The sequence below is a fragment of the Thermobia domestica genome, chromosome 6 (genome assembly GCF_964235325.1).
Source record: "Thermobia domestica chromosome 6, izTheDome1.hap1.1, whole genome shotgun sequence".
Classification (NCBI taxonomy): domain Eukaryota; kingdom Metazoa; phylum Arthropoda; class Insecta; order Zygentoma; family Lepismatidae; genus Thermobia; species Thermobia domestica.
In genome coordinates, this window is record NC_137459.1 from 196,453,736 (window position 1) to 196,478,681 (window position 24,946).

General features: G+C 36.6%; 1 protein-coding gene across 1 annotated transcript in view; it reads right to left on the minus strand.

Moving 5' to 3' along the window:
• LOC145688385 (methyl farnesoate epoxidase-like) overlaps positions 1-24,946 on the minus strand; it is a 76,841-nt gene that overhangs the window by 44,284 nt on the left and 7,611 nt on the right. Inside the window, exons 2-3 of the mRNA XM_081762556.1 lie at positions 12,695-12,943; positions 10,046-10,464 (exon numbers count right to left, since the gene is read on the minus strand). Of these exons, the coding sequence (XP_081618682.1) occupies positions 10,046-10,464; positions 12,695-12,943 (668 nt within the window). The remainder of the gene's footprint in view (positions 1-10,045; positions 10,465-12,694; positions 12,944-24,946) is intronic.

The following is a 24,946-nucleotide window of genomic DNA, read 5'->3' on the forward strand; positions in this document are numbered from 1 at the left end:
AAAAGTCACCATTAACTTTCTAGAGATTCCTTTAAGAAGAAAACATGTTCAAGAAAATTACTTGTTTCTGAAACTTGCTGGACTTCCAAATACAGCAGGTTAAAAGCTTTCTAGAGATTCCACAGAAATTGTGGGTGAATTAGAAGAACTGTAAATTAATTCTACAGTTTCTGAAACTAGGAGCTATACTTAATATATTATTTTTAGGCAGGAACAAAAGGAGTATTTATTGTTTCTTTGTCAAATCTTATTCAATATGTTTTGGCTTGAGCCAGTGGTACATTTTTTTAATAAGGAAGTTCTTCAGCTGATTTTAATGGTGGTAAAATCAAACATTATTGAGTTGGTAGTATTTTCAAAGAACAGATAAATGAAGCTGAAACTACTTTCCATGCGATCTCCGAAAAATGTACTTGTGTCGCTCAAAATTTAATATTCAGCTGTTGGTTTCCAGATATGTATTTCGACAAATTCACCGTACTAATCTTCATTACAGAAATGCAGACGAGTATTATCTACGAGCCATATTTATAGCGTATATAGATTTTTTGCTGCAGTTATTAAATATTAGGTTTTTGAAATGATAGGTTCAAGACAATCCTTGATTCCTACTCTTCATAATACATTCCCATGTAATGCAAACTTTTCCCACATCAAAATTCAGGAAGACGATGACGATATAAATCAAATTTAGGAATTTACAATTTCCTTTCCCAAGCTTAATGCTAGTATGAAATATGGAGACACAGAACTTCAAATGTAGACAATTTAGAGAAAAATCTCTCTGTTTGATTTGATTGATCATTGCACAGTTTGTCCGGTAATAGAGTAAGGCAGTGGTTCTCAACCAAATTCCTATCACAATTCCCATTTTATCACACCATCTTTCGAGCGACCTCTCATGATTTCTGGTTTGTAATAAGATTGTGTGAGTTTTTTAATATTCCTATTGCGGAGATCTTACAATATCCATTTATTTCTATAATAGAATAATCCATTTCTTGTACATAGTGAATACAATAACTTCCCTAAAAGCGAATGGATTAAAACTGATAAGTCCTTGCAACTGATTTTCTGAAACTAAGACTTAGACAAGTTCTGGCTGAAAATGAGAAAAGAATATCTTGGTCTGGCAACCACTGCTTTCAAAGTAATAATTCCATTTGCTACCTCGTACCTGTGCCAAAGTGTTTTTTTCTTTCCATGGTAAGAATTAAGACAAAGACAAGAAATCGCCTATCAGTTGAAAGTGACTGTGTGTCACGAAGATTGAACCGGACATTACTGCACTAGTGAAATCACACCGTACTCAGGTATCTCATTAGCTTTCAATTTTAATTGTATTTCAATATAAGGTTTTGTTGCATTTTTATTTTTCTGCTATTTCAATATGCGGTTCTCATTAGTTTCATATCGTACCTCTTTCGTTTAAACTGATTTTTAAAAAATTATGCGCCTGTTGAAAATGTTTAGTAGACCTATTTTTTGTTCTTAACAGTATGCATAAAAATAAAAATTTGCTTAATAGAACAAAATTCAAAATAGTATTTTACGATATTGCATTCTCTCTTCCGCTCTCTTCCGCTTATTTTCGCGACGCCCAGGTTAAGAAACCCTGCAGTAAGTTATACACTAGATAGTTACTTCCTTTCTTACAACTTATAAAGTTAAGGGAAATTAATCACACTAAACATGTTTTAATATGGATAAAGAAGTGGAATTTCTCGAAGATTAACAGATGCAGTGCGTAATTGAAGCGTGATAAATTACCATTAGCCAAACGTTTTAGCAATCAGGAACACAAAGATATTGTTATAGCGTATGGGTAGTGTAATATTAGTCTATCAGTTTACTTTCGGAACGCCCTGTATATAATACAAATTTATTTTGAAAAATAAACTGATATTTAAATATACTTGAAGGAAATCAGTAAAATTAGGTGATTAAAATTGTAGCTCATTTCAAAAAAAAAGCAAAAAAAAAAAAGCAAAAAAAAAAAAAAAAGAAAAAGAAAAAAGTAGATCAAGGGACAAAAATAATAGTCTTAGTACTCGATATCTTAGTAACAATCCTGAAACTCACATTCCAGTATAATAGAAAGGAAACTTCTTTGTGTTCTGTATTAACAATAAGTATTGCAACACTAGTAACATTATAGTACTGTATGTGTGTAAAAGACATGATTCTTACTAAAAGAAGAAAAATCCATTTTCTCTGTCATCTCAAAATCTAAAAATTACATCACATGTAAAACAAGGAGTACATTTCATTCTATTAAACGAGTGAAACTCACAATGTCCAATGGTAGAACATTTAGAAAAAGAAGACTTTTTCATAATGTAGCCCTTTAAAAAGAAAAATATTCTTAATTTTGTCCCTTAAAAGTATTCTTTTTAGAGTTTTGCTTTATTTCCTTAGTAATCTAATATTATTTCATGAAGCGTCGAGGTATCATAATTAGAGATGCAAGGGCTCGGAAAAAAAAAAACGGCTTTTTTGGAAAAAATTCGGTTTTTTCTGCTTCGCTTTTCTGCTTGGGAAATTTTGGGCTTTTTTCAAAATTCTGCTTTAAATTGATAAACGAGATTTTGTTTCGCTTCTCTGTAATACAAAAAGTCATTTAATTAGTGGTTGATGTCGATAATAATATAAAACCTCGAAAATAAACCATGAATTTCGAAAATATATTTCAAACAGTTTTACTTCTCAACATATTTACATCATGAATTCCAAAGGATTAACCAATGTACATAATAAAATTTTTTAACCTCCTACATACAAAAGTAAGCAGGGTTGGCAAGAACTGTGGTTGTTTTTGAAAATGGCCAAACCCCGTTTTTTGGGGGGAGTTTAAACTAGTTTTTTTTGTTTAAATGCTTTTTGGTTTAAACCAGGCTTTTTTGGGTTTAGATATTTTGCTTTATGTATTTATATTACATATTGACAGAAATAAGTTTGTTTCGCCTTGGTGTTATTATGCAACAATGGGGTTGTGCTGGAAGAGGTCACATAAGCTTAAATAAGTCCGGTCAGTAAATTTCTTAAATTGGGAAACTCCCGCCCTAGCCATCGGGAAAATCCCATCATTACTCTAAATGTACAACAATAACGGAAAAATCCTGTTATTGCTTTGCATGTAAAATTGAAAGGTCAACATATCATAATCAGTACGCTAAAACTGAGGTATTAAATTACAAATTTAGTACGTACATATCATTGAAAGTCCAATCTAAGCTAGTGTTTGAACCTACGTAGGCAATCGATAAATTTTGCCAATTTCTATCAATATATTTAAGTAACCTTGGGTTCTTTATAAAACAACAGGCACTCAGGCATGCAGAAATATACAATTTGGTTTCGTTTCGTATGTTCACGCTTAACATCCTTACGTAATGCCGAGGTTATCAAGAAAAGACTTTCGCTTAAAGTGACATCCGAACCGCTATTTTGTTTACGCATGAAAGAAGGGTTGTGGTTTTACCGAGAATTGAACATGGGACACCTTGATTAAAAGGTGAAAAGGAAATAAAACTAATGCAGATGGTTTGATATGGGGAAACGTCACCATGAAGTTCACACGATTCCCATTTTTCGTTCTTTCTATTTTTTTTGGTTTAAGCCAGTTGTTTATTAAAAAAAAAGAAATAAACCAGCTGGTGTAAACCAGCCAACCCTAAAAGTAAATACATATTTTAAAAAAATACACAAATAACAAGCAAAATTCTATGTAGTATTTTTCAAAATATTCCATACCCTCTTTTTGGAACAAAATAAAATTAAAATAAAACACAAGAAAAATACTTAGATTTATATGATACACTTAAAGGCTGCACATCTAGAGCTTTTGGTTTTGTATATTCTTGAAATTCTACAGTTTTATATAACCACCATCACGGTTTACTCAGTCCTCAAGTTTTCTGAATTTTTAACAAGAGGGATTCAACATATGAAGGGTGTGAGGCAAGAACATGGTAACCCACAATTTTACTATTTTAAGAAATTAGAGATTTTCTGCTGCATAATCCATTTTGAAAGTCGGAAAGCTGATTTTTCACATAAGACTATACATGAAGGACTAAACGAAGCAGTATGCGTTGCTGTCAATCTGCTGCATAACTCAACAATTGAAAATTTGTTGGTTACCATGTTTTTGGCTCACACCCTTCATATCATTACGGAACTCTCCCTCATCAGCACCACCAAAAAAAAAAAAAAAAATAAAGAAATAAATAAAAAATAAAAAAAACTACGGAATATATTTAAGTTAAGATAAATACAACTGCACAACAAACATGACTGAGTGGAGCTTTTGCGCTTGTATCGGGAAGTCCGGAATTCAACTCAGCATTTGACCATTCTGACAAAGCTTTTCTTCATTCCATCTGTGAAGTAGAAATAGTGCGTGTACTGTGAGTTGGCCGACTTCCTTTCTTATTGTTTTTAAATCGTCATTATTACTAATTACCAGCAGTGACGGTTTTGCGAAGGTTAGGGGGGCGGTCTTTCAGATTGAAGCCTGTTTCCCAAAATTACTTAATGTCTAAAACAAACGAAATATCTATTAGTCATGCCTTTACTCATAAACTTTAAGCTGCCGTCAAATAAAAATTACGAATGTTTAGAAAAACTAAACATTAGTAAGAAAAAAAACTCCCAAAATACTTTTCTAAATCCGCCACTGATTCTCAGTATAAAATGATCTTCAGTGAGGTTGTATCCGGAAGATTATCGCTAAATATATAAACGAAACGAAATATTAGTTATGCCTGTACTCATAAACTTCAAGCTCCTCCCAAATAAAATTAGGACATTTTAGAAAACGAAACAATCAGAGAAATTCCCCCAAAGTACTTTTCTAAATCCGCTACTGATTATTTGTATAAATTAGTATTCAAGGTTGTATCCGGAACATTATTGCTAAATCGTTGCACAGCTACAGTATAACAGAAATGTGGAAGTACGGTTTGACGGTTATATTAAAAAACGTACGCTTTGACGGATATATAGAAAAACGTAAGTTTAACTTTTGCGCTAGAAGCTAGAGTACTAAGCTCTTAGAAATGAAACACGGATGACAAACTGACATGATCCCGAGAAGAAAAAAATGTCGGTAACTCAAAAGTTAAAATAAAGTTAAATAGCCTCTAAAATTGCCCTCAAATACTACATTCTTCACGTTAGCTTTAATTCGTAAAACATGTGCTCCACCCATCTTGCTGGTGAATTTTAGAGCGAAATATGGCATTTAGGTAATGGAGTTCTTATCTAACTATAGAATATACTATAAGAAAGCTATTTAGATAGAAAAATCATGAAAATGAAAAAAAGCCGAAATTTCCAAAATTCTCGTTTTTTCCCAAAAAGCCGGCTTTTTATGTGAAAAAAAAAACATCGATTCAAAAAAGCCGGCTTTTTTGCATCTCTAATCATAATTAAGTGGTATAGCTCCCATTATCCACTGGAAAAATTCTGCTGCAATTTGATTACACAGACTATTGACCATTACGTTAATTTTGATAGTAATGACCCGTTCAATACCTTGAATTTATGTTGTATGTATTTTTACTTAATTTGAACATGAATAATACGTCTTCATACAGAGAAACTAAGCAGAAATTAATGAAATATTGACATATCATCACTAATCACGCATCAAAATTTAAGGAAAAATTGTTGAAAAAAATTTGAAAAATTATTTATATATTCCTCTCTTGACAAACGTTCAATTCAAAACGTTCTTATTTTCTAATCCATTGATTAATACAGGAAATTATTTTTCTACTTTCTTCAAAATAAAGTTCAATCATATCATTTTACGTATTTCTTCTTCAAGTCTGATTAAATGTACGTGCATTTTTCAAAATAAATTCGGAATTACGTATATACTATGTGATCAAAAGTATCCGGACACCTGGCTGAAAGTGACTAACAAGTTCGTGGCTCCCTCCATCGGTACTGCTGGAATTCAATATGTTTTTTTCCCCACACTCAGAATTGATGACAGCTTCCACTCTCGCACGGATACTTTCAATTAGGTGCTGGAAGGTTTCTTGGGGAATGGCAGCCCATTCTTCACGGAGTGCTGAACTGAGGAGAGGTATCGATGTAGGTCGTTGAGGCCTGGTACGAAGTCGGCGCTCCAAAACACCCCAAAGGAGTTTTATAGGATTCAAGTCAGGACTCTGTGCAGGTCAGTCCATTACAGGGATATTGTGGCCGTATAACCACTCCGCAACAGGCCGTGCAGTATGAACAGGTGCTGGATCGTGTTAAAAGATTCAATCACCATCCCCGAATTGCTCTTCAACAGTGGGATGCAAGAAGGTGCTTAAAACATCAATGTAGGCCTGCGCTGTGAGAATGCCACGCAAAACAACAAGAGGTGCATGCGCACTCCAAGAAAAACACGACCACACCACAACAACACCACCTATGGATTTTACTGTGCGCTGAAAGATGACGTTCACTGGGCATTCGCCATACCAACACCCTGCCATCGGATCGCCACATTGTGTGCTGTGATTCGTCACTCCACACAACGTTTTTCCACTGTTCAATTGTCAAATGTTTACGCTCCTTACACCAAACAAGGCGTCGTTTGGCATTTACCTGCGTGACGCGTGACTTATGAGCAGCCGATCGACCATGAAATCCAAGTTTTCTCACCTCACGCCTCACTTTCATAGTATTTGGAGAGGATCCTGATGCAGTTTGGAATTCCTGTGTGATGGTCGGGATCGGATAGATGTCTGTTTATTACACTTTACGAACCTCTTCAACTGTCGGCAGTCTCTGTCAGTCAACAGACAAGGTCATCCTGTACGCTTTTGTGCTGTACGTGTCCCTTCACGTTTCCACTTCACTATCACATCAGATACAGTGGGCCTACGGATGTTTAGGAATGTGGAAATCTCGCGTACAGACTTATGACACAAGTGACACCCAATTACCTGACCACGTTCGAAGTCCGTGAGTTCCGCACAGCGCCCCATTCTGCTTTCTCACGATGTCTAATGACTACTGAGGTCGCTGATAATGAGTACCTGTCAGTAGGTGGCAGCACAATGCACCTAGTATGAAAAACGTATATTTTTGGGGGTGTCCGGATACATATATATATATATATATATATATATATATATATATATATATATATGTAAATGTAACACATGCTTATGTATACAAACAATATCGTGTGCTTTTGTTTGTAAACATCACCGCATGAATTTACTACACACCACGTGGGGTTACTAGAAGCAGCAGACGACGCGCGATGTTACACTGGGACCTCCTACAAACCACATGATGATGGGTCAGCTGCAGCGCCACCGCCACTCTGGAGGCCTATAAATTCTACAGCAACCAGCGGACCAGTACCGCTTTACACCTTATACACCACAGACTTGCCCATTGTGTCACACTGTTTTCCTGCAACATACGCCGATGACACTGCTTTCTTCACGAACAGCAGCAATCTTCGTCTTTCCTACCACTACATGCAACTCAATGTCTTTCAACTTTGGGCTACCATCTGGCGCCTAAAAATCAACGCGAATAAGAGCGTTTCAGTCTGTTATAGCAAAAGACGCAGCAGAGCCATCCATCGTTTATACTATGACAACATTGAACTCCCACACCGTCTGCATGCAAAATACTTGGGAGTTATCTTAGATCGAGGCCTTACTTTTGGTCTTCATATCAGGGACATTGAACACGACCCCTTCGAAAATTGTCTGCGCTCTATATTCTGCGTTGCAGTGCCTTGAGTCACGAAACAAGACTTCACGTCTTCAAAATGTTAATTTTGTCCACAATCATCTACGCATGCCCAGCATGACAACATGCGGCACTCAGTCACTTGCGCACGGTCGAGAGTGTGCAAACCAGGGCACCTCGTATCATAACAGGCCATGATCGATATACGCGTAATCGTCAACTTTTAGAGGACTTAAACACATATCCTATCCGGGACGTGTTACATCAACACCATACTCGTTTTTGGGCCAACCTCCCCAGCCACGTCAACCCCGCTATTGCAGCCATTGGCACAGCGCATACACACCGACGAACTTACAGGACGCCAAGGTTGTAGCATAACTCTTTACCCACACTCTACCCCCTCACTGCGGCAGTTGCAGCTGAAGGCCACATGACGTCGTCGTATCTCATATTCTAACTCACCCTCCCGCAAAGGTCTAATCATTTTCTTTTCTATAGCTGTCATCGAGTCAGGGACTTCTGTCCGATACTCGACACAAAACCTCACTTTCAAGCTGAGCTGAGCTGAGCTGGAGCAGTACCAGTTCTCTGGTGCCCCTTCTACTGTTTGCTTCGGAGCATTAGGAGAACCTAAACCCAAAACATCTAGTCTGCTTCTGGACTTTTGACTATTCCTTTCTTCCTGGTTTAGCCTGCTTTCGAGGCTCTGCAGGGAATCCTATCTCAGTTGCTTAGCCTGTTTCGGGGCTCTGTGACTTCTAACCCCCTCACTGCTTCTTCCCCATCATAGGAGTTTCCTTTGCCACTCTGCTTAGCCTGCTTCGGTGCTCTGTGGAGTCTCTGTCGTTGGTTACATGGTCAAGGAATACCTCATTTCAATCTGATAAATTAGAGGAAAGCACTTTTGTAGTATTTTCTGTAAATACTGTTATAGGCCTGTAGTAATTTTTTATAAAACAAACCGGTAGTTGGAGTCAATTTCGGACCTTGTTTTATTCCTAGCTTTACCTACCAAGAAGTTTAAATATATATATATATATATATATATATATATATATATATATATTCACTTTGAAATTTGACCATGAGACATTTCTCAACAAGTTGTGTTAATAAAAGAAAGCCGAAGAACTTTGGAAATTTCCGATCAGCTGATTAGCTATACAAACTTGAGGATGGAAACATTGCCTTACTAGGCCGATGTCAGAGTTCTGATTTAAGCGATTGAAACGCCACCTATCTTGTGTAATTTACATATAACTACTACAATTCCATTAGAATGAAACGTGAGGTAAGCAGGTGTAGGTGCAAATAAAATTTCTGTATTAATAGAAATTAAGTACAGTGCATCATTCGGAAAAATTTTGGTTTATAGTGCTCCTATACGTAAGGTGGACGGAAATAAAATATGAATATATATATATGTAAAGTGAACAAGGAGATATAGCTCAACGTGAATTGTAAGTATGAAATTTATTATATTGTTTTTCCTCGTTTTGGCCAAGCACTTCAATTTTCGGTGAGTGTATGTCTTTGATCACTAAATTAAAATCAAACACCGTGTGTCTGGGTTTTCTCGGAGTTCTCCCGTTTCCTCTCACTTTCTTCATTCTTCCGTTTCATTCATTTCTCATCATCACCGTCTCCTTTAGCCTAGCCTGCATAAGCGTGTTTCCATTTCAATTAAATTAAAATCTTTATTATTAACTATTTGAAGTTTACATTCTATCTAGTAGTATATCTTGATAAATGAGAAATTTTCTAAAGTTTAAATATGTAAAATTGCATCTAACTAATTAAAAGTGGAATGAGAATGTTGGAAACTTCCCTACTACCAGTGAAAAATGGGAAAGGTTAAATATGTTTGTATGATAATATTTGTGTACGCACCTCTATTTCGTCATAGTTATATTTATTTTCATGTTGATAAATTTATACAATAAATCGTTGTTTAGAAAAATCATAATATTTCTCTTGAAAACATTACTTGATCAATTGTTCCGCATTAAGGGAAAGCAATCCAACCTTTGCGTAAGTAGTGGTGTACTTGCAGTCATGATTGTCGCTACAGCCAATAGAAATAAATATTATATACATCGAAATATTTATGACATAATGAACTTTTAAGTACCTTTGAAGCTATGCTATCAAAATCTCATGTTGATTTGAATGTAAACAAACAAATATTTATCCATGTTAGTTAATGGACTAAAAAAAAATGAAGATAATCTATACATTTATCAACGTTAAATAATGTGGGGTGAAATAAAGAAGCAAAAGAAAATAGAAGCAAATCATTAGTTAAATTTTCATTTGGGTCATGTACCTTCATTTCCTCTAAGAATTGCTTTCCTATAGTTCTTGCTGCCTTGTATCCAGAAACGTTTGGAGCAATATATTCGAGAAACGGAATGATGTCCAATACCAGTAGTGAATTCATTTTAGCTTTCATATTTTTCTTCTGAAGATCAAGTTGTTTCAACAATTCTGGGTCATCATATTTGTAACCATACCCTCCAATGATGCGCCACGCGGTGCTTATAACAGGAGCATGGAATATGGTCTTCATTGGTATTCCAGAGGAACCCATCTCTTTGGACATTTCCTTAAAATATGACACCGTACGGAACACTTCATCAATGATCGCCTGGTGCATGGCTTTGTTACCAAAACCAACTTGTGTCAAGATCTTAGCGCACAAGGCTTTCCTTGCATGCCAAGTTTCTCCAGTGTTAAACATTATACCTACAAGAGAAAGGTAATGCAATATTATTTTGCAGGAATCATGTAAAATTGGAGACCTGAATTGCAGAACATCCCAAGTCCACCTGGGTACTTTTGTGATTTTAGAAGAAAGACAAGATGATTATACTTGACATGATATTCTGTTTAGCTGAAATTATTTTGTATTTTTTTAACAAATAGGTTTTGATTTGGATTTACGTAATATGCAAGTGAATAACCCTTAAGACATAGATGCTAACATAAAAAAAAAAAAAACGAAGATACGAAGGAAAAGAGTGGACTTGGGATGTTATGCAATTCAGGTCTTCAATTAGTCTTCCTGTTTGTGGAAGCATCACGGGTAAACTAGAGAAGCGTTTGAAAGGAATTTTTAAAAAATGTTACTTACTACTTACTATCTACATCGAATCCAATTTTTATCAATTTACTTTCATTAAAATGTGTACTCGCAGTTGAGTGAAGTATTTCCTGGATTTTCGTATCTCACCTCAGGCAAATGCTGGGATAGTACCTAACATACAGAACTAAGGATGCTTCCTTCCTTCCACCTCCCGACCACCTTCGGGGCTAAGCGGTTAGCGTACACGTCTTTGGCTAGGAGACGTGGGTTCGATTCCCGGCGGGAGCTCATGAGGTTCGAATTCCACGTTAATCAGTAGGTCCCGTCCCATATAGCCTAGCTGCTGAAAGGGACGTTAATTTCAACCCATCTCAACTCACTCCTTCTCCCCCTCTCTCGGTCTCCGAGAGATCTCATCCTTAAAACCTGTCAGGCTTAAGGCCATATATATCCCTGTAATGAGCAGAATTATGAATAAATAAATATGTACTTTTTGTGATAAGTTTTAGTTCACAAATCAATGGTAAGTTGTTTTCTAGAAAACCAGTATCAGAATAGACCGAACAAACCAATCAGAGAAAATTTAACAAAGTGATACAGATTCGATTAAGCTCAAGCTTCCGAAACCAGTTTTTCAATGGTACAGTATAACGCAAAATCTTGAACGATGATTACATTCCCGTGATTAAGCTGACAAGGGAACATTCCGATTTGTTGGATTCAATTGCTGAAAATGATTCAGCATTGATTCAGCACCAAAAGAAACAGAGAAAAAGAGGTGTTTAGTAGCAGACCGTATACAGGATGGGAGATAAGTGAGGGCAAAGTGTGAAGATAGAACGTAGAAAAGATAGAACGTAGAACGAAGATAGAACGTACTCGACAGGTGTCACGAATGCGCCAGGTGTTGTGAACTGGAAGTGTGTGAGTGATTGCAAGTTAATGAAGATGTCCCGTTGTCATATTTTGAACTCAGATGACAGAAAAACGGTATCTGTTATATATTTTACGAAATTCTTATACGCGCGGAAGAACAACACATCCAACGGTTGTATGAGTGACGTGAAACCATCAGGAATAAGTAGTCGGGTAAGTTCAACATTATCCATTTTCTGCACCAACTCTTCATCTTTATTGGTTCTCCATGAATCAACGAGGAGCAGTAGTTTCATCTGTTCTATAGAAGGCCAGAAAATGTCAGTCATGGAGGTTGTCCTTGGTCATATTTGCACTTTTACCAGCATGCGTAGGAATATTGGGTGGATTGGGACGTTTGTTGACTGGAAACTGGCCTCATTCATGTTTGTGGTTGTTCCTCATTCACGTCATCTTTACAGCAGTATTGCAACATTGCCATAACATGGAACACCTCCTGTTACAGAGGTCTCAAACTGTATTAGCCACTATTGATTTCAATAGATGGTGTGCCTGAAGAGCCACATGTCATATGACTCTTTTCCCGTATATTCTTCTTGTGTTAAATCCAACATAGTGGTTTTTCATATGTCCCCCATAATTTACATTACGCCTACTCAGTGGAGCTCTACAGACATTCCTCATATCCAACATTTGATCTCATGCCTTCTATTCGTTTCAAAATTTACATGACATTTCTAGACATTTTCTACGATCTATCATCGCACTTTGCCCTCACTTATCTCCCGCCCTGTAAACGGTTTGCCACTAAACACCCTCTTTTTCTCTGTTTCTTTTGGTGCTGAATCCAGTGCTAGCCATCATTATCACCGAATCGGAATGTTCCCTTGTGAGATTTGCTCAATGGAATCCTTTTTTGAATGTCGTCTGTGCAACTAGTCCTTAATGATACATTTTATGTTATACGGAGTTCCTTGCTTCTTAGTAATGAGTACTATTTTTCAATATACTTACTTCCGTTCGCATTGTGAATAAATTTGTGAGCAGGATCAACACTACGTCCTTGCATGTTCTTATTATTTAGCACATTCTCAACAGCTGACTTTCCATTAATTATAACGTGTAAGATTCTTGATTGTCGAAATGCAAAGATTGGTCCGTAATCTCTCGATATCATATCAATGAGACGTACGAGGGACCGAGCTTGTAAGTAATAGGCAACAATCACATGAAGATGTCCTATCACGGGTAAAATGCTTGGTGCTGTAATGAAAAAGACAATTAAAGCATGGTTAGTTAAAACGTGTCTAGCTAACATCTTTTATTATTTTAACCCTTTAATTGGCAAGCATTGATAGCATTACCATTAAAATATTTAGTTTGCTTTTATGTTTGAATTATGTCTTCCTGATCATAATTTCGCAATTTTTAAAGTATTTTTGTACTTTGGTTACAAAATACAGGGCGTTTATTTCAAAGCAACATTGCATAAAATAGGTCTTATGTGTAGCTATGGAGCAACAATGCCCTATTATGGTAAAATATCGTAAGAATACTCTCAGTAATTAGCAACAGTTTTGCTGAAATATTTTCCTACAGAACAACAAACCACAAATAAAAAAAATAAAAAAAACTTTCGCAGAAAATATGAGATAAAGCTTCTACAATACTAAATTTGACTGTCCCCTGCTGACGAAGATTAGAAGTATCTAAAGAAGCGACCCGCAAGTCATCTGTATGAAAATTGTATGAAAGCAATAATGCCAATTAAATAATCACTGAAGCTATAATTCGTGCGGATAACGCAATAGAATGTAATGTTGCTTGAGAGCAACAATGCCAAATAAAGGGTTAAATAAATTAAAATTAAAAGTTCTGATAGCATAGTTTATTTCAAGATAGAGAGTCAGTTCCATTAATTTCAAGAAACAAAATATAAAATTAGTGCGTATTCAAAATGGTTGCCATATTTTGAGATTTCTATATTAAAAAATGAGAAGATAAAGAGTTCACATGTCTTTCACTTAGCACATTGATTCAATAAAGAGTAGTGCACATAGGAACGTAGGCTTCCTTTATAGGGCGACTTCTATAATAGTTAACATTCAATGAGTTATATTTCAAACATGCAATGTCAAAGGTAGAACATTGTTGCACTGTTTGAACACTAATTAGGGATGGTATCGAGATCGAGGCGGACTTTTATATACCGAGACGAGACCGAGACCGAGTTAGACCTCTATAAATCGAGACGAGACTTAAACCACTCGCTCTTAAAGCGAGCCCAATACTTTGTTCCTAAGGATTTTGTTTTGAGATTATTTTGTGCATTAATCTAAAAAAAATGTGCATTAAACTCTGCATGTTTGTACACTCTGACCTATTATTCAAGATAGCCAAGTACTATGACCCGTAAAATTTTGATTCCCTAGTATATAGCTTATGCAACTCAAAAATTAATTCTGAACTGAACTGAATAACTAAACTGAATTACCATAATGTACATGTACTTAGGTGGTCGATAATCCTCATGCGATAAGTCCCAGAAGACATCAACAACAGTTTGCTTTCAATGTTTGGTGCGGAATTATCGGTGACACTTTACTAGGCCCACACATACTCCCACAGAGGATGACGGGAAACACCTATCAAAATTTCCTGGAAGCACACGTTCCGAATGCATTGAATAACTTGCCCCTTGCTCTGCGTCCATTCGCGCATTTCATGTATGACGGTGCACCCCCTCACATCTGTGTTACGGCGTGGGAGTATCCAAATGCTGTATTTCCTGATAGATGTATAGGGTGTGCGTGGCCTTCACGCTCTCCTGATTTACATCACTTGATTACTACCTGCGGCAGCATTTAAAGTATTTGGTGTACGAGTCTGCTGTGGAAATATTCCGTATTCGTATCGACGGAGGTTGCCAGAGAATGAGGAACAATCCTGTAACTTAAAAGCGCGTTCGTTCCTCCATGCTGCGACTCGTTGAAGCTTGCATTCTGGCAGAAGGTGGACATTTTCAACATTTACTGTAAGGCATTACGTCTGCGTTTAATTCTATGAAATTGCACATAAAAATGTGAATCGATTTCTTAGCTCTGACGACGCAGAACATTTTGGGCCTTATGCAGAGTCGTTCTGACGCATCACTAGTTTAATATTAAAGAATTCGACTAACATATGTAGCCTGCAGTAGTCAGGCCTTTAGTATGACGCTAATCATACGTAAAAACGACTCTTGATAAGGCCTTTTGTGTTCGTGGTTGTAGTTCTAGCATGGTTTGTTTTTCTTCCGATTTTTGGTTCTGTCAAGCAAGTGTGGATGTGCTTCTGACACTTTCCCGTTTGCAGTATTGTTGCACTTTAATATTCAGAAAGTTAACCTTTAAACGCTCGCTAGAGATTTGAACGAAATCGTAGACTTTCACGTTAGGGACCCTGTTGACCTCAGAGTCATGATTATTACACCATTGGAAAGCACATATTCCAAAGAGGTTGTATTTGTGCAAATCCTGCCATTTTCGTAGAAAAAGTCTTATATGAAACCGCCCTGAAAATAAATGTAATTTACGTCAAAAACTGACTCAAAAAATTGAAAATCCTTACAAAAAAAAAACATGTAGTTACCCTTCCCATTCGCCGTTGTAACCCCACATATATAAAATACATATCAGCGGAAAACTCCAGGAACACATTCATATCAAAATTATCTTCCTAGCTTAATTATGGGCTGAGTTATTGAGGTTTAAAATGTGTTACACTGAAAGGGGACAAGAATATGACTATTTCACACAGTCCGACAGGTCAATGGCCGTAACTCTGTAATGATGCATTTCCAGACATACGATTATTTGAACATTTCTGCTTGTTTATCCTTAAGAAATCCACTTTTAAAATTTTGATTTACCTTTCTGTTACACCCTATATCTAACTATCGATCTATATCTATGTATCTCTCTCTCTCTCTCTCTTCCTATATATATATACTAGCAGCGTTCACCCCGCTTCGCTGGGGTCACCCCGGAACGCAATAAACTTTGTTACTTAGATAATTTTTACTTTTTCGCTTTCAAGTGATATGATAAAAACCATAGTAGATTGCAGTAAATGTTAACATTATATCGCCTGTCATTTATGTTAACCCGCCGAGTGACACGGTCATGCGGGTTGCATATAAATACGTTTATTTTTACCTATGATGAACTAACAAAGGATTTGTACGTTATGGACACTTGAATGGTCAATTATCTCAAGACACTGGTAATTAAAAATTAAAGTGATATGATAAAAACCATCTAGGGTCCAAATCCTAATAACCCCCCAAAAATGAAAGAAATTGGTTCAGCCGTATTAGCGTGATGAGGGAACAAAGGATTTGTGCGTTCTCTTTTATATATAAGATATATATATATATATATATATATATATGTAGGGTGTATCAGACCACCCGTCCCAGGCATTTTTCTCAGCTCGTAATGCACGTAGACATTTCAAACAAAAAATGAATTACCAAATTGTATGTGAAGAATCAAATGGCGATGCTTCCATATCCAGTGGCGTAGCCGGAATGTTACTACGGCGGTCAACTTCAAAATTTCAGATGGAAAGTGGTATCAATTTTAATTTCTTTGGAAGCACTGTTGAAAATGAAACAACTTTTAGAGGAAACACTTTGTGGTAAATTCTACGGTTTGGCTTCTATGTTTGTTATTTGTTCTAGAATTGCTACTTTCAGACCACCGGCCCCATTCATTTTTCACAGCTAGTAGCGCACATAGACATTTCAAACAAACTGATTTGGTGCAAGACAGACTGTTTCAGTGAAAGCAAGGAATGAAATTACATTTTGCACTAGTTAGGAGTTTCGAAAATACTTTTCCCGATATGTATGAGAAAGAGCTGAAATACCATGTGAAATAGTTAGCTGATCGCTTAATGCCATTTTCACGATAACAACACCTGAAGCTAGTTTGACTTAGCCGAAGAACTGAAAATGAATCACAGGTTCAACAAAGATAAACAGAGTTCTGTGAAAAATGTTTACTACGAGTTTATGGAGTGACTTCCCGATTTGTTTCTTAGAACTCCTGTATCTACAAGTATATTGAGAACAACAACCTTCAATAAGGAAGAAGTTGCAAAGTTCTTTTCGAATTAGTGGACATTGATGGAGAAATATTCTTTTCCACCTTCACAAATATTGAACGTGGATGAGACTGGTGTATCGTATCATCCCAAAGTGATACGTGAAAAAGGGAAAGAGTTGTGGGCAAGATGACTTCGGGCGAAAGAGGTCGAAATAACGTCTACATGAGTGCTACTGGTCAGTTTGTACACTCCGCATAAAAAAACGACTGCTAACGTCGTGCAGTTAGGCCACTCAATATACACCTTCTTATCCCATAATAGTGTCAGATAAAGAGACCCCTCTCTCTCCTCCTTTCTTCTCTCCTATACTAAAATTAGCGAACAACATGTGCGCAATTCTTATTTCAAACTACACATGTATTAGTTTCGATAAAATGAAATAACAAAACCGAGAAGATACGAGATTCAAAAGTTGATGTAGGGAGAAACTGAAACACACACAATGAAAAATTGAAACCAATGGATGTCTATTACACAGATATTCAGAAATGAGGCAGAGAGAGAGAAGAAGAGACAAGAAGAAAAAGAAAAGGGGAACAGATAAAACTGTGGAATTCAAAGTAGTAAGAACTGAACCTAACACTACAAAGTACCGTTTCCAGAAATCCAACAGTAATATAGGAATAACGTTTGTTTTTACATACAGAACTATTCAAATATATAGAGGATGCTTTAAACATTCGTTATGTCCCTTTCATAATGGATAGCATACTCAATTTCAAGTAGAACTATAGATCTCCGAGACACATCTAAGATAATGTCAAAAGCTTAACATACATGCTTGGTTTTCGCGTGGTTCGATTGCAAATTCGGTAGTGTTCATTGAATGTACTGTTCCAAAATACATTCTAATAAACCCAGTAGATAGTGTGTAGGGGTAACGTAATGGCCTTATGAATAATACAGCTATCGAACGTAGTTTCAAATCCTGTTCACGCCAAAGTTTATTTTTTTACAAAGTGATTGTGAAGAATCGAATCATCATACTGGACAAGCACTACATAAGAATGTAGAAACAAACACTTGTATCATGATAGAGACGATTTACGAATGCTGGTTGGGAAAGGGCAAGGGAATTACCAGGACATTCCAAAGACATCAATGATCTGCAGTATACACTTTTCGTGTTATCGTTCTCAGAAGGAAACACTACACCATTTGTTAAACAAAGTTTGACTAAAGCAATCGGTGGCGTAGTGATAACGTGCCAAACTTTCATATTGTAAATCTTGGTTCGATTCCCCATCAGGTAGGATGATTGTTTCGCATAAAATAATGGCTGCAGAGATCAATCTTCTGATGGAGAACTTACAAGGCATCACTGGCGATAATTCAAATAAACAGTGTGTGCGTTCTACACCATACACTGCAATGATAAGTATGTTTCAAATTTATATTCGTCCCTCTTTCTCTCTTTCTTGACGTTTCCCTATCCTGTCTTTGCATCTTTCACTTCTCCCCCTCTTTTCCTCTCTCACACACACGCACTTCATGTTCCAAAGTTAAAAAACGGAGCAAGAGCCCGATATACCTGGTCTGGAGAATCTAATTAACTGTCAACTTCGGCGTCGTGTTTTTCGTGCTCTGGGGATAACATCTCCAGTCCTAGTCATTCCTGACAGAAACACTGTTTGAACGCAAGGAATAAGTAAAATCTCTTTTTTATCCTCTGGGTTACCGAGTTTCAGTTGAATTACGGGATCACTACGGATTTGAATTCTCGACTCAGTGGTGGTCTTTAACCTAGCCAACATCATCCGACGGACACGATGACCCGTTTGAGCTCTTAGCGTGTTCATTTTATCTGTGCAGATTACGTTATATCCGGAAGAGATTAAATCAATGCTGGATGTTCGGAATATATAAATCTTCGGAAAAGACTAGAAAATGGTAACCTTTTTGGTTATTTGAAAACAAAATTTTATTTATGCTAGTTCGACACAAAATTTGTTCCCATCCTATAATTCAATCTTTTTTTTTCACGTTGAAATTTGAAACATGCTACATATATGAGGAACATAAACTTTTCCTTTCCAACATATGTAACTTTTCATTACGATATACTTTAGACTTTTAATATAGGGTATTTCCGATAGAAATTTAGCAGTAAAATAGAACTCTTCTATTTTCTCTTTCTTTCTTTCTTTCTCTTTTCTTTTCTTTTCTTTTTTCTATTTTGTTCAGTTTTCATTAGTAGTGTGAAATGGAGGATATGACCAACGCTATCTACTGGGTTTATTAGAATGTATTTTGGAACAGTACGTGCAATAAAAATCTACCGAATTTGCAATCGAACCACGGGGAAGCCAAAGATGTATGTTAAACTTTTGACATTATCCTAGATGTGTCTCGGAGATCTACAGTTCTACTTGCAATTGAATATGCTATCCATTATGAAGGGACATAATGAATGTTTAAATCATCCTCTATATATTCGAATAGTTCTAAAAAAATATGTAAAAACGTACGTTATTTCTATATTACTGTTGAATTTCTGGAAACGCGACTTTATAGTGTTAGGTTCTTCTCTTACTACTTTGAATTCCACAGTTTTATCTGTTCTCCCTTTTCGTTTCCTTCTTGTCTCTTCTTCTCTCTCTCTCTCTTTGTGCCTCATTTCTGAATCTCTGTGTAATAGAATCCATTTTTTTTTCAATTTTTCATTATGTGTGTATCAGTTTCAGAGGAAAAGAGGGCTACTTCCCGTTTGTCGTCTGCAGCTGATCCACTTTTTCCACTTATGTCCGAGGAATCAGTATCTTCTCCTCCATCAACTAATAAGGAGCTCTCCATTAATGAACAGTTATTATCACTACCGGAAAATCGTAAGAGACGTATATCGTCATGAACCAGAAGAACTGGAGGGAGTGCGATACTAATATCTTCACCATATAAGACACAAATTGAAAGAAAAGTGACTTCAGCACATGAACTACCAAAGGAAGGTCGCAAGAAACTATTGAACCACCACACCGACAAAGAGAAAATACGACCAGACGAACAGGAAAGCACCACTGAATTCATAATTTGTGGTGAAATGTCCAATGAAGGCTGGGTGTAGTGTGAATCCTGCGATGGCTAGGCTCATTAAACTTCACCCCTATCGAATCAACAAATATCCATTACACATGTGATCACTGTCAGCTTCGTGGGTAGGTGTTATTATTGTTCCCTTTAAGTGTAGAATATAAGGTTTTTCAAATAAGGTAGGTTCAGGTAAATGCGTCATTTTATGGGTGTTGGTTTTTTAAGGCCTTAATTTGCAAGAAACACAAAGAAAAAGAAATGTGCGTTGCAGTGTAGCCTTTTCTGCATGTAGAAGAAAATGTGGCAATGATGCGACTCAGATTTGTTTTATACCCAAGGTAAAATAAAAAAATGTTACAAAGTGGCGTATTTACTAACACGTGCATTTAATTACGCAAAGCCTAGAATACTACTAGAAACCTGTAATAAATCTTACAACTGCTTACATAATCTATATTACAAAAAATCAAATATAACTACACAAGTTGGCTGAAGCAAAAAATAGAATAACCAAAGTTAGGGTTGCCACATTTCAAAAATGCAAATCTGGGACGCTATTAAATTACTAGAATCTTTGAAATGCTTAAAATGAAAAGAATTGTTATATACTAATTTAATTTCTTCCATTAGATAGAGTTGTTCAAGTATTACGTAATCACATTTTTAGTTTCTTCACTAGACCTTCTCCCTAGTTAAGCAAACGTAAGCAGATGAATTACTCCCTTCCTCTGGCATGCAATTTTTTCCCTCAGAACCTGTTATGTTCCCTGGTTTTCAGAGTATGTTTCAGATCATTCAAGGTATGATGTATCCTTCCACATAGATCATTCAAGGTATGATGTATCCTTCCACATGTTGTATAGTTTTTTTTTTTTTTTGAACATATAGAACGGTTAATTCATTGGAAATATATTCTGATATGTTCTGACGGAGTTTGTTATATTATATTCTCTTGTAAGCAAACTATAATATTCCCTTCTTTTCTTCTTCGCTGAAATCCGGGACATTTAATCGTCCCGAGAAATATTTTCAGGACGCCAGTAACCAGATCTCGATTCCGGGACGAACGGCAATCCTAACCAAAGTGCAAGATGAAGATAAAAAGATATAACGTAAAAACTATAATCTTTAAAGTTGAAATGGATTTCCAAAAGATAAACAAACAGTGTCACTGTACTATGACTTAAACGAAACTGCACCGATATTACATGGAACATGTGAGACAAATAAAAACATCTTTGTCTTTTGCAGGGACATGGGTTTAGAAGTAAATGCAGAGAAAACTAAATACATGGAAGTGCGTCGGGACCGGAATACAGCAAACTATGGATGCGTTAAAATATTAAATAATACTTTTGATAAAGTGGATAGTTTCAAATACCTAGGATCAATATTAACAGAGAAAAATCATATTCACGGAGAAATTAAATGTCGACTAAAAGCAGGGAATTCGTGTTACTATTCGGTTCAAAATCTCTTGTCGTCGCGAATTCTGTCGAGGAATTTGAAGCTTAAAATATACAAAACGGTAATCATGCCTGTTGTTCTGTATGGCTGCGAAACATGGTCACTTACTCTGAGGGAAGAACATAGACTGAAAGTATTTGAGAACAAGATCCTGAGACGAATATTCGGACCCAAGAGGAACGGGAATGGGGAATGGCGGAAACTTCATAACGAGGAACTACATAATTTATATGGTTTACCCAACATTGTTAGGGTCGTGAAGTCTAGGAGGCTTAGGTGGGTGGGTCATGTAGCTAGAATGGAAGAAAGTAGAGACGCTTTCAAAGTCTTGACAGGAAGACCAATCGGAAAACGACCATTAGGAAGACCTAGGCGCAGATGGGAAGACAATATTAAGATGGATCTCGCAGAGATTGGAATACAAAGTAGAAACTGGATGCAGTTAGCTAAGGATAGAAGTCAGTGGAGAGCTTTTGTGAACGCGGCATTGAACCTCCGGGTTCCATAGGCCATAGAGTTAGTTAGTTAGTTAGTTTGTCTTTTGCAGTCAGTCCTGCATAAGCCCTGGCGTATTTCGCTACACCATGCTTGGTATTGATTTAGTAGCCATGGAATCACAAATACTGAAATTACACTTACAAAGAAAGTGTTCCTAGACGGACACGAAATAAAGCGTACATTGCTGTAAACAATCGGCAATGTTCTGAGTTAGCACGGTACTAATAACGGATCCATATTTCTAGTGAAGTAATAACGTCATTTCACGGAACCTTCCCGAAGCAAACAACACTGCATGTCGCGACGTGGTGGGCTGTATCCCGGAGTATTCGTCAAACCGGACTTGTACATACTGGAGGCGCATTTTAGCGGATTTCGTCGGAAAGGCCCCAGCACTGAACAGTTGGCGTATTTAGCTGCACTAGCGTGCATACCTGCAATTACCATATCTTACGTGTCCGGTTGTAACAGCCAATATTCGAAATATGTGAAATGTAGCGATTTGTATTGCCACTTGTTTATTCATTATTTTTGCATTTATGTCGGTATCTTCGGTTTGTTAATAAAGTTCACATTCCAAATAAATATTTCAGGCTTATTTTACAACAATTTTACACCTTACTAGCAAGAGGAAGCTCAATGTGTTAGAATGTCGGGGGCTACTCCTTTCCCCCTTAAAATGTGATCCAATATTCGCATGTTTAACTAGCTAGATTTACTTTCGGAAAATACTTTGGACTCTTCAGTTAAGTACTAATTTGTGAAAAATGAAAACCTGGGCGCCATTAAATTACCCACCTGAAATTAGGAGAGGCAATGTCCCCGTACATCCCCGTTCTCTCTTGTTACGCCACTACGAGTTTTATGATTCCTGATGCAGGCCTGACCATGTTTTCAAAACTTTTGTGTTCGTCCACCACAGGCTGCCAGTATGGAACAGATAACACTAGTGAACAAGATTTTGGCACAGAAATGAAAATACCTGATTCTAATAGAACTTTTTCACGTAGAATTCGAATCTGCAATTAGTTTTTCTCCATCACCCTCAGTTTCCTCCCACTTTCTTCATTCCACCATTTCACTCATCCCTCATCATCACCGTCTCCTTTAGCCTAACCGGCATAAACGTGGGACGTAAAAAACTTAAAGATTTCTTCATGTGAATCGCATTATTCCGTCTAGAGATATAAACTATTGTGTCTATTTATAGGTAATAAAGAATATATTATGCAAGACTTTTACCAAACACAAAAACCTAACGTCGACGTATTATTGTCGGCACATACATGGATACTCAAATACAAGCACAAATACACGCATGATTTCTGTGGAAAATAAGAAACTTTTTAATATTTTGATCTGGCAACAATGCATAACAAATTGATGACTCACGTAGACTGATGACTGTTCGTAGCGTTGAGTGACGGTCCAAGCTGGACGTGTTTTAGATGTGGCCGCGCGTAAGTTGAAGTGTTTGTGCATTGTGGAGTTCGAATAGATTGTGTTGTATGGTGATGCACTGAGTTAGTTTACGTTTGTGCTGCTTCATGATTGATGGAGTGTAGATTCTTGTGTGTATACGTGCGGATACAAGATGCCGAGGAAGTGTGTAAATCACCCGGACAATTTCTGTTATGTATGTGGGGAGCTGACATTTAAATCCTTCCTTCAGTGCCTTTGGCTTATGCAACTAATCTGAAGGAAACCTGTGAAAACATCAAAATAGTGTTAGAAAGAATTCAGTATGAGAAATACAAGTGGACCGTTTGCTGTGATTTAAAAGTTATTTCTTTGTTAATGGGTTTGCAGCCTGGTTATACGAAATATTGTTGTTTCCTCTGCGAATGGGACAGCAGGAACAAAGCGGGACATTACATCAAGAAGGAATGGCCAAAGCGTGTATTAACTCCTGGACAGTAGAATTTTGTTTATTCCTCTCTGGTGAGTCCTGATAAGATAATTCTACCTCCTCTTCACATAAAGTTGGGGCTCTTCAAAAACTTTGTTAAGGCAATGAACAAAAGTAATGCAAGATTTTGTTAGCTCAAGAAAAAAATTCCTCGGGTTAGTGACGCTAAAATCAAGGAAGGAATTTTTGTAGGCCCCCAAATAAGATGTTTGATTCGTGACCTAAAATTTGAAGATCTCTTAACTCCGGTTGAGAAAGCAGCTTGGTGTTCATTTAAATGTTTAACAGATATTTTTTTAAAAACCAGAAAGTCCCAAATTACCGTGAAATTGTGAGTGATTAACTGCAATCATTCAAAGAAATGGGTTGCAACATGTCCCTTAAAGTCCACTTTCTAGACCCACACCTGGATTTCTTTCCTGAAAACTTTGGTGCTGTTAGTGATGAGCATGGGAAACGTTTTCATCAGGACATTTTCTCCATGGAGAAGAGATACCAGGGACAGTGGAGTTCACAAATGCTAGCTGATTACTGTTGGACACTCAAAAAGAGATGTTCCAGAAGCCAAACATAGAAGAAAGTCGACAACTAGAACATTTTAATTAAGATAAGTAAGTGTTCATTTATTAAGAAGATACCATTCACTTCTTTTGTATTATTTATTAAGTAGACATAAAATTATGTTTTAGTGCAGTTTCTGTTTCTCTATCACTATATACAAATAGCAAGCTAAGACAAAAAAATCTTATAAACTACTTTTTGACGGGAATTTCCCACAAAATCCCTCTAAAATTCCATCATACAAAAATGGTGACACGGCGTATACATAATTGAAAATAGGTATTATTTCAAATCCAATGAGGTATAAACAGAAGAAAATACCTGATTCTTATAGAACTCTTTACGTAAAATTCGAATCTGTAATCAGTTTTTCTCCATCACCCCTCAGTTTTCCCGTACACAGAGGGATTTTCGGGAAATTTCCCCTCAAATTTCCCTTTTGAATAATTATTTTCATACCTGTAGCTCGGGCACCCTTAGGTATAAAACAACACAAGTTATATTATATGTTAGCTTGATTTATACTTACAAGGAAGGGTCACGCAGTGGCTCCGCTGAGATCCGAACGAGACAATTGTGTTTGCATTTGATATGTTATAACTAGACGAATCCCAAAGTTATACGTGCCACCGGGCGGAATGTCGTGAGTTACA